The 12,128-nt window shown below is 37.0% G+C and overlaps 1 protein-coding gene across 1 annotated transcript; it reads left to right on the top strand.

The window, feature by feature from the left end:
• The first annotated feature begins 6,550 nt into the window (after positions 1-6,550).
• LOC134747385 (uncharacterized) lies at positions 6,551-8,300 on the top strand. Its single transcript, XM_063682010.1, has 2 exons — positions 6,551-6,683; positions 7,810-8,300. The coding sequence occupies exons 1-2, from the start codon at positions 6,551-6,553 to the stop codon at positions 8,298-8,300; spliced, it is 624 nt and encodes a 207-aa protein (XP_063538080.1).
• Positions 8,301-12,128: the final 3,828 nt, after the last annotated feature.

Here is a 12,128-nt window from a genome sequence, read left to right as displayed (position 1 = left end):
TAGGTATTGTGCAAAATGAAGAGGCATTCTTGGAAATAAAATGTTTTCCTTCATTAGCCAGAAAAAATCAGGACATCCTCACTGCAATAAAGTAAAATAAAACATTTCCTGGGGATGACAATTATGGAATTTTGTCTATGAATGAAAAACACAATTATTACTAGGTAAGTAAATGATAACTTTATTAGAATCCATATTGTTGCATCATCTTTCTTCCTATAACATTAGAGATTTTGTGCTATCATGATATTATTTTTCTTTCAGGTACAGGGACAACTACGGATAACAAATATGAAAAAATGTTATTTCATTTGTTGTGTGAATCCATCTACACCAACAAGACATCCACTGCTGGACATAGGCCTCCCCAGGGATCTCCACAACGACTGGTCTTGCAAGACCGGCCAAAATATCGAGAAATAAATAATATAAATAAACATGAAATAAAACTATGAAAACGGATTATATCGCGTATATTGAATTTATAATACATCCCGACGTTTCGAACTCTTTACAGCGTTCGTGGTCAACGGGTGACTGAGGGCAGACGAAACGGAGCATTTCCACTCGGGTGAAGGAACACATAGCTGATGTCAAGCACCGTCGACCTAGGTCTGCTGTCTGTGAGCATGTCATGGATAAAGCCAATCACTCAATCAAGTTTGATAAGCCTCTGGTTCTTGCCAAGGAGAAGCGTTACATACCCAGAATGCTGCGCGAGGCCATTGAGATTAAGAAATATCCAAACTTTAATAGGGAAGATGGCTTTTCTCTACTACCAGCTTGGGATCCTGTAGTCCACCTGATAAAGGAGCAAGCGAGACATAGACTGTGAGACCGTAGTGTTGGATGATGCTGGACATTCTGATGTTTTGAAAAGATGTGTCCCGCCGAGTTTGTTGCCGGTCCCATATTGGGATACCCTCCTACAATTTAGGAGGGAATTAAATCTTCTCGGGTCCGTGGTGTAGGGTTGGAGCCGGCATAGTTTTTTTTTTATCGCGTATATATATATATCTTTACTTGAAAAATAATTATAGTGTATAACTAGCCTTATGAACCGATTTTGCATGTACAACCAGCCTTAAAGTTTGTAGTCTATGATTGTTCATTATTTTAGTATGTGGGTATTTTTGCATTTTGTAATTTTTCCTCAGTCACCCGTTGACCACGAACGCTGTAAAGAGTTCGAAACGTCGGGATGTATTATAAATTCAATATACGCGATATAATCCGTTTTCATAGTTTTATTTCATGAGTAACTATCGCGGTAACCGAAGACAATATTATAAATAAACATGATAAATATCCCGTTTTCTATAATAGTCATAATTAGAAGGCCATGCAATGTTGTTACTCACTGTACCTACTTGAATCCAAAAAAAAAATATATAAAAAAGTTTTAATTTTATTTTACAATTACTACTTTATTATTAGTACATTACGATACAAGTGCGAAAAGTAGGAAATTGGCAACGAGTGGCGATAAATTGAAACACGACCGAAGGAAACATTAATAGGTTATAAATTGTATGGAGATGAAATCTATCATCGTACCCTTCTAGTTTGAAAAATACTATAGAGGCTGGGCAGTAAGGGATTGCTTTACTTGTAGAACTATATTTAGCGCTTTAAAAAAAACTGATACCTGACACTTACAAACCTGGACTTCCTTGGGCTAGTGCTAAGAAACGTCAGTATTCTCCATCCTTTCTGAGTTGGAAGAACCCAAAAAGGTGAGATTTGTGAAAGTCAGGTTTTCAATATATGTGGCGTTTTCAACCAAACGGTACTTATTGTTTCTCATATTTCCATAAAGCTTCAAAATGAAATCAACCTAATCGACAACCGACAATGTGCTACCTTTTAGTTCAAAACGTCACATATTTTTATAAAACGTTATAAACTAATTTATTAATAATACTGAATATCTGGGAGAAAAAGAAAACATAAGTAAAAACTCAAAAATGCTCGTTTTCCCAGAGATAAGACCTAGCTAGATCGAACCCCTTACAGCAAATTTCATCGAAATCGTTAGAGCCGTTTCCGATATCACTGAAATATATTTCGGTTATATCGGAATCGGACAAGAATTCGAAGAATAAAAGGTATAAGAAACATAAGATAACACGAAAAGGACAAAAAAAAGTACTCCTGACGTACCAGTCTCGAACCCGAATCCTCTTGCACGTATTTCCACGAACATACCGCAACGCCATTGCAGCATACTTACACTGCATGAAATTGTCTACTACAAGCATCACGGAAACACTGTTTGCATGTGTGAGTAATAGTAGGAAATAGCATGACAGAAACACTCTGTCGACTTTAAAAGTGTTTTTTGCACTAATGAAGTATTCAATGTTTATTATAATAGTTCAATATTTATGTAAAGAGTGCGCTAAACATACTTTTAAGTATACAGATACCAACACTATTCCACAAAAAAATAAAACCTTAAAATTTGCAAAAGTGACGCCATCTAGCTGGGTTTAAGCTTTGGGTAACCTAGTCGAACCTATCGATTACGAACACATTTCATAGTGCATTTTATATTGTTTAAACGGTATTCCATAGTTGTCCATAGCTTGGTTTTAGCATTTGATTAAACAATATTCTTGTGGGGCTTGTTTTCCTCTTTTTAGTGTGCAGTCGGGTTTTTTTATGTTATTCTCTTTTTGTAATACACCTGCTGACCGGCTGGCGGAAAGGGCTCACTAGCCTATGGATGCTTGCTTCAAAGATATCTCGAGAACTTTTCCAACCCAGTCAACCCAGACTAGGACTGAAAGTATTTCGGATATCAGAAACAGTATAAATCGGGTAAGGATTGTTGTTTATTGCGTACATTTCTTACATAAACATTCTTCTAAATGATGGAACCCATTTGAGAAGGTTTCCGCACCATTTCTCCTTACACGCTTTTTGTATGGCGTATTAGGCTTCAATGGTTTGGTATGGCGAGTGTAAATGGGGCATTTTCTATGAAAAGGGACCTTATTGTCGATGACGCTTACGCCGCACAGCGTCGCGCGGCATTGTATTTATATCGGAGCATCGTTTATAATGGCGTAAGCGCCATCGACAATAAGGTCCCTTTTTTATAGAAAATACTACAAATCATCAATATTCTATCAATGTTTTATTACGCATAAAGATTTTTATTTAGCAGGATTTTTATTTACCTGTGCCATTTGATACGTAGGCTTTTCTTAATCCACTGCGGTTTTTTGTAAGCTGGAAGCTAATTTGCTGATTGGAACAAAATGGTATTTTGACGGCCTGAAATAAATAAATCTAGCGCAGAAGAAAGAAATTCGCTTCTCTTTCGCTCAGTATTAATTGGAAAGGGGTAGTTCTAGTTTTTCTAGCTAGTGACTCAAGTCACGCGTACGTGCTACAGAGTTCTGCAGCAGCTCGTCGAGCAGTTGCTAGCAAAATATTATTTTACCCGCTAGCATGGAAATAAACTTCTCCATAGTTTGACAACTGCCAACCCTATTCACCTGGCGTGGACAGCCCTGAATGCGCCTTACACTGTACGATACTAGGAGGATATGTACGATACGATATCGGCTTTCGGATGTGACAATAAGGAAATAATGAATAGTTTTAAGTTTGTTTGTATAGTTTTTTTTTTGTAGTAATAGGTAGTTATTTGAAAAAAAAAAAGGAAATTAAATTGTATGAAATGTGTAGGTACCTGACAACATGCGTTAATTTATTACAAATTTATTGCAAACTTAGCGCCAAGATTCGATACGATAATATTATATGAAACGAGTATATACATGGTTCTAGATCTTATAATCACACTTATGCGAGCTTAGCATAAGTTGCGCTAATTAAGTTGACTTGCAATTTGAAACAAATATACGTGTGTACTCGCGGCATATTAGTTAGATCTGGACGCCTTATCGGAATCTGGGAGATGGTGACGATTGTAAATTGTAGAATTTATATCATTATCATCATCATCATCATCATCATGTCAGCCAACAGACGTCCACTGCTGGACATAGGCCTCCCCCAAGGCTCGCCACTCCGACCGATCGACCGAGGTTCTGGAGTGGCGTCCGCGTACCGGAAGACGAACTGCCGGTAGACCTCCAACGAGATGGAGCGACGACCTGGTGAAGGTCGCGGGAATTCGGTGAATGCGAGCGGCACAGAATTTATACATTAAACATTTATAAACTCGAATCTTATGGCTAGGGACCTCGATGTAGATCGGTAGACATTGCTAGAAAACTCCCTAGCTATACCTCTCGCGTCCAATAATAGTCCCAATGACAGCTTTTTTTTTTTTTACCCGACTGCCAAAGGAGGAGGGTAATGTTTATATGGAGTACCTGTCACGTAAAATGTTTGTAGACATTTTTTACAAGTTTAGCACAATAATTTATTTAGAAATGTATCATTTAAGTAATAAACATACAGCAATAACATATTTCTTCAATTATTTTTCAAATATAATCCCAATCAAAAGAGACTTGAAGCAACTGTCATGTCATGGGGACCATCATACGACGGCGAGATGTATAGGATAAAGAGAACGCAATTTCACTGTTTGCGATGGTCATCCTAATTTCATACATTTTATCGTGTCGTACAGTATGAAGGGCTTAGCTGCACCGTCTGGTCCTGATAGAGATTGATGTCCAAACTAATTGTTCCCTGAATATGCATGATATGCCAGGATTGCCAGGTATCCTTTATCATATTGATCGCCAGTGGCCTTCGTGGACTTACATGTTGGCAAATCTATTAAAAGATGCGGTTAAGAAGCAGTAACAATAAACTGAGAAACAAATAAAATTATTTTTACAAAATATTTATTTTTGTTTTTAAATAGAAACAATACTATATAAATTGTAAATTGAAATTAAATTACATATAATAGTCAAAATATATACAGTGGTACTACGTAAACGAAATTAATAACTAGCTTAAATCTAAAATAGGCCCTTGAGGCATTGTACCAAGGATGCTGGCGGCATTTCCCCGCTGTATCGCAATGCTGATACGTTGTGCGAGAAAGCCGCCAGCTCTTCGGTCACCAGTTACGTCAACCAGACGCTTCGCGATTTCTGCAAACAACTTATGCGCGCTGGGACCCCATGGACCTAGAGTTTCAACTCCAAATGGAACGAAATGATACTCTCTACCGAGGCTCTTATATTTATTACGTTTTAAAATTTCGGCGCTTTCCGCCGCTCCGCCCGCTTTTACATTAGTCCGTTGGAGGTGGGACGGTGCCAGTGTGTCTACGCAGGTAGCATCCCACAAGAATATGAAATCAATTGAAATAGGTTTCATATTCCATATATGAAATTAAATGTTTTGAGCCCTGGGGTTACAGTAGGTACTTAATATCAAAAGTGTGAAAGTGATAATAAAAAGAAATAAAATGGTTAAGGAAACTTTTCTGATACTTTTTTTCTTTATGAATTAAGATTTTAAAAATACTTACCAGTATCGTAGTCTAAAATGTATCAAACTCAGCGCCCACAAATTATTAAATTCGCTAATAATTTATAATATTGTATATGTACATAAATAGAAATACCTACGTTACCTCTTCTATTTTCATTTTAAAAATGTGACGTTTTCAACCAAAAGGTTGATTTCTTATTGAAGCTATATGGAAATAGCGTTTTACTGACAAGCGACAATAAGTACCCTTTTGGTTGAAAATGGCACAAATCATGTCACTACATAGTATAAAACAAAGTCGCTTCCTGCTGTCTGTCTGTCCCTATGTATGCTTAGATCTTTAAAACTACGCAACGGATTTTGATGCGTTTTTTTTTAAATAATAGAGTGATTCAAGAGGAAGGTTTATATGTATAATACATAAGCATTGCACCCGTGCGAAGCCGGGGCGGGTCGCTAGTTTTAGTATAATAAATGTAAACTAGTTGTTTTGTCTATAATGGTTTTTTCTAACATCTTTGGCTTTGTGCAATTTCATCATATTGAACTTCAGAGACACTAAGTAGTACTGTACTGCACTGTGCCAGCTTCTGTTAATTTCAAGTATCACACTTAGATAATATATTCGTGTACAACTGTACCTACGCCTTGAACTCAAGGCGTAGGTATTATACATATAAGAATGTACATATCTAACCCTATCGGTTAGGAATTTGCTAATTTAAACTTCCCGTGCGCATTCTACTCTGACACTAGAGTCGGACCATGCTAAATTTTCATGCCAAGTGCTACGTCAAGTGTGGAGCTAATTAGGAATATGCATTCCTACTTCCTACTGCCAAGTTTGAGCAAAGTTAGAGCGGTCAGAAACTGCGCTACGCTGTTAACGTCAAACCCTATCGTCGACCTAGGTCGCACGATTACGACCACCTACGGAAACCCACGAAGCTCGCCGAATCCACTGCCCCATACACGCATATAAGTGCGAGCGAGAATGAACACCAAATTTCACCCTTCTCTTCTCCTCTACCGGGCTCTTGCTGCCACCTGCCAGTCGCCCGTATACGCGCATAAAGACGCGACGTGATCAATACTTTTGTACTTTGTATACAAAATGGACGTAGTCAAGATTATCGACCTGGTTCAGGAGTACAAGTGTCTGTGGGACCAAAGAGATGCGAGATATCACGCGCGTGACCATCAGAGGAACGCTTGGCGGGAAATATCAGATGAAATGAAAATACCTGGTACGCAGTTTGTCAATAGTTTTAGAAACCTCGTATCACAGTACTGAGTCGATACTATCTGTGGTTGTGAGACTTGTGAGTTTGTCACTAGTTTTAGAAACCTCGTATCACAGTACAGAGTCGATATTGAGATACGACCTATGATCTATGTTTGTTACTAATACTAAGTAAATAGTTGTCGACCGACGATAAGACCGATAAGTTTATTTATATATCTACGTGTTTAATGCATGTGTCTGTTACTTTATTGTATGAGCAGAGATGGGTATGAGCATAGAGTAATTTATACTAGAGCGGTACTGCCATAGTAAATTTTGTAACCCCAGTAAATTCACTGCCATCTGTCGACACACTTTAAAACTAAAAATGAAGATTTATAAAAATGCGATAAAATGTATTTAAATATGGATAAATGATTTTTTTTATTTGCATTAATTATTTTTATGATTTTGACCCATGTTCTTTCACTGATATGCGTTAAAATTGTTAAATAACAAACGAAACCGTCAACGCCATCTATACGACAGTTGGCCAAAGCTAGTAGCGCCCTCTGAGCGAGAATCAAATTTTCTTGATTTTCGAGGCACGTTTTTTCCTTAGACTGTATCTATCTATTACGGAGTTATATCTATCTTTGGTATGAGCTTCGTGATCTTTGTCAAATGATTGTTTGTTTGTTAGATGACAGATGGCGCCACAAGCCACAACAGTAGTTTAAAACGTAAAAAATAGCACACTTGCTCAAAACGACGTTTTTATTTTATTTTTGGCTCATAATCCTAGATATTAAACACGCGTGCTCTTTCAGTGATATTAAACACTCGTGCTTTTTCATTGTTTTATCCGACTGAGTTAAGAAGCTAACTGATTGCTAATAATATACATGGAAAGGGAGCCTTCTTTAATTAACACACAAAATAAACACTCGCAAGAAAAACCAACTTTCCTCTCTTGTTGCACAAATAACAATTTTTTTCTCGCAAGTGTGTTGAAAAACGTCGTATGAAACGCGTGTGCATTGGTCATTACACACATCGGCTTTCTTATTGCACAAGCACAATATCGCCTCTGGTGTAATGACCAACTTAGCACACTTGTATCATAATGTACTATAATTACTCCACAGTTGACGAGTTGAAGAAAAGGTGGAAAGTGCTTCGGGACACGTTTGCTAAAGAACTGAAAAAGGCAATTCAACAATCTGGCCAAGCTTCGGACACGGAACTTTCCTCAAAATGGCCTCATTTCAAACGTCTGTTTTTCCTTCAAGGTATAAGATCCTGCAAAGATAGCGTAGCAGATGTAAGTGAGGTTTCTGTTGAAAATAACCTAGATGAAGAAGCAAGCAATAACACAGACCCACAGTCACCACACAGCGAAAAGAAATTTAAATCCACGTTCAAACGGAGAAGAATTTCAACGGAAGAAAAAAAACGGATTGAAGAAAACTTTCCTCCAAATGATCATGATGCTCAGTTTTTAATGAGTCTGTGGCCATTTTTAAAAGATGTGCCTAAAAATCGCAAGTTGATGGTTCGGAGTAAATTACAGCAGGTTCTTATAGATGAACAAAATGAAGTTGCACCGGCTGTTAAGTTGGAATATTATAGCGATTAAATGTAAATCTGGTATTTGTCATAGATTTACCATCTGTTAAAGGATGTATTAAAGTGGAAACATATCCTACTTGCTTATTTGATCAAAACAGGAATGATATCAATATAGATTATTTTAAACCAGGTCACTCAGCTCAGTCAGCTCGACATGTTTCGGTCCAATTTACGAGGACCGTCTTCACGGAGACACGACATGTCTTCACTGGTCGAGGGCGCGGCGTGTACCCTCGACCAGTGAAGACGTGTCGTGTCTCCGTGAAGACGGTCCTCGTAAATTGGACCGAAACATGTCGAGCTATTCGACTTAATAATACGTGAGTGACCCGGTTTAAAATAATCTAATATGTTTGAGTCTCACGGGAGTTTTATAGTTAAAATATCAATATAATTTAGAATGACCTTATAAAGTCACCATACCTCTGTTCTACCACCGGTAGGTCTCACATGAGCTCTACTGCTCTAGCTCTATATTACTGACAAAAACTAAAAGACGCATATTCATACACATTGCTAGCACATACATACGCTCTTGTTATCCTAAAGGAGACTTACGAAGATAGATTTCATTGAATTTGCTCGCATTTTATAGTTCCATTTCGTTCCGGCATTGCCTATTTTTCAGCATGTCTTGTTGAATGGGTGAGTAGAAGCTGATAAGGTTTCGACATGTGAGGTAAGCGGGATTTAGTTACAAGTTACAATCCCTTGGTAGGTTAGTGGCTGTAAATCAGAACCCCCAGTGTAAATTTCATTCGTGATGAGCGTTCGCGTTTGCGTTATGTCTAATTTTGTATGGGATTTTGAACAGCGCGCCAAGCGGGACGTTTTGGAAACTCAAATCCCATAAAAAATCTCTATATTATGTAGAATATAGAACAATTAGACTATGTACCTATATAAAATAATTTAGCACTAAAACAGTAGAGATTTATCTCTATTTGGCGAAAAGTTTTAGAGGTTGGCAGATACTTTGGGCGCTGACTGTACGACAACAATTAAAAAAATAGTTATTTACGATACCAGTGCGGAAAAGAGGAAATTACCTATTCGCACGTGTATCGTACAACGTTTTACAATACATATTGCCCTTTAAACTTTCGACATATGCACGAAAACTGCTCTTTACGCACTAGTGCGAGAAAGTAGCACCATATGTATTCTAAAAACTATTTTTATAAGGTATCTTCTGAACGACTAAGGCGTTAACTTAACCCATTCTGTCGTAACGATACAAAATAACAAATAGGCCTATTACAGACTTCTTCAACCTACAATTTTTACCAAAAACCGATAGACCATGCCATAGAAAACTGAACTTTCTTTGTTTAACAATAGAATCTATATTACCTATATATAAGTTATAAGGTATCTTCTGAACGACTAAGGCGTTAACTTAACCCATTCTGTCGTAACGATACAAAATAACAAATAGGCCTATTACAGACTTCTTCAACCTACAATTTTTACCAAAAACCGATAGACCATGCCATAGAAAATTGAACTTTCTCTGTTTAACAATAGAATCTATATTATATAAGCAAGGTTACAAATTCCCGCCTTATGACAAATAGTTTTGTAAGATCCCTTCCGCGACATGGGTCGAATAATGCATAATCTCTCGATATAAAAACTGTCCTAAGCAAATGTGCCACGATATATTGATTCTGCAAGGACATCTTTTAGTGTCATATCTATAACTGAATCCTTAAAACTAAATAAACCAAGATTTATACAAATTATTATAGAGTAATTTAATCACATGATGTTTGACGACCTTACCTACTTTCTCATTGTTTAAAGGTCATCTTTTAACTACTCATCAAATCGATTCTTTTAAATTTACTAAGTATATACTAACTTTTCCCTACATGATGGCACAAAATACGTTGCCAATTTTTTTATTTTTATTTTTCTTACCTACAAGGATTCGGCAAGAGAAACACTTTTAGGGAATTCTCATGCTGTTTCTCTTGCTCCGGGCAGACCGGGCAAAATAAACTATGTTACACTTTCCCCCCAAAGGCCTCGCATCGTTTACAAAACGTCATTGAAACTTAGAATCTTGTGACTGAAACAAAACACGTATTATTAAAAATCAAATTCCTTGACTGTACTTAAAACAGCTTATTCAGACATCGAAAATTATTTTAAAACTACTAACGCGGTAAGACATTTTTTAAAATTCTGCACAAACAACTAACGGCCCGATTCGAACTTTAAGATACGTCTAGATACGATATGGATTAGACATGTCAGTCTCAAAAGTGACGTTTCCTCTAACAAAAACGTCACTTTTGACACTGACATGTCTAATCCATATATATCGTATATCTGTAATATTTGACGGAGTTGCTTGTCGACCGCCATCTTGTGGTGATATGAGTCGGGATTCATTTTTTTTGCTCATTAACGTTGTTTAAAGTGTAATACTGGTAGCTTATTATACAGTAAACTAATAACCGTACAATATTCGTCTATATTATTATAGCTCCCTATAACTATTAGACACTGGCTACATTGTCCCAATAGACTGAAGCCGTTTAATTTTAAAAACTGAACTGAACTGTAATAGTTGACGTATCTTAAAGTTCGAATCAGGCCGTAAAACCTTATTTTAAAAATAAACCTGTAATTTTTCCTAACAATTCTAAAGCTGCAGAATTCTTTCGCCATTTGAAACAGCAGTTACCTGGGTTGTTAAGGCAGTACGTGTGTTCGGTCGGGACTCTGCGCGATGTCCCTCTAGGGCACTGAAAGTAGAGATGTCCTGAATAGTCGTTTTCACTCACACGGCCGAAGCGCCGAATATTCGGGCATGACATTTTGAGTCACAATTATAATGAAAACTGTTCGCCAACAAAGCACAACGTGCGCTAATATATTTTTTTGTGGAACAGAATGTAGTTAATGAATATAGTTAGTCAATCAAATCAGACCCATAATAAAAATTAAATATTTTGTAATCAACAAATGCTCAAAAAGGGTCTTCTTATTTAACAACTTTCCAAGAATACATTTTAAATATTAAATATAGGTACCTAGTTTTTGGTTATTTTTAATGTGTAATTCTTTAGGAAGGTGCAACAGATATTCGGTAGTCGGCCAAATAGTAGGCAAGCCGTGGCCGAATAGGTCGAATACCGAATAGTTGCCGAATATTCGTGCATGGCCTCTCTGAGGGCTTACAAAATGAAACGAGAGCGAGACTCGGAGCTATTCTGTAATTGTTTTGCTACATATTGTATTAAATTTATTGAAGATTGTCCATTTACTACCTACTTTAATAGTTGGATGGTATATACATAGTTATATTATTCTTTATATGTTTTCGTCTAAATAAAAGTAAAAAAAAAACCCTTACGCTTATAAACAAATTACAACAGAGACCACTAAACCACCTCAACTTAGGCACTAGACGGAGCGAAGCAGCACAAAAGACAATTACAATTTTAGTATGGGAACACTACCGCTAATTTCAGTTGCGATTTTTACAGTACACCCCTATATCTTAACTTTTGTAAAGTTAAGATTTAGGGGTGTACCTAGACTTAAGTAAAAAATTGTTCAGAATACAACTCAATTAAGGCAGGGACACACTTATCCCACGTACGCAATAGGCTTGTGCAGTACATGTACTAAAATCAAAAAGACACGATTCCGTCCACTGTATCAGACCGAACTATTCCCTAATGATTCTGCTCTTAGTACGTTTTAGTACACTACACGCGAACGAAACAAAATGGGAGCGAGGATCGAAGTGATAATGACAGCAAAGAGATCCGAGTGATCCGACCGAACTAAAATTAAACGTCGACTCTTTCTGTGCACT

This window comes from Cydia strobilella, chromosome 14 (genome assembly GCF_947568885.1).
Source record: "Cydia strobilella chromosome 14, ilCydStro3.1, whole genome shotgun sequence".
NCBI classification, from domain to species: Eukaryota; Metazoa; Arthropoda; class Insecta; order Lepidoptera; family Tortricidae; genus Cydia; species Cydia strobilella.
Note: the sequence above shows the minus strand (reverse complement) of the source record. Positions and strands in the feature narration are given on the sequence as shown.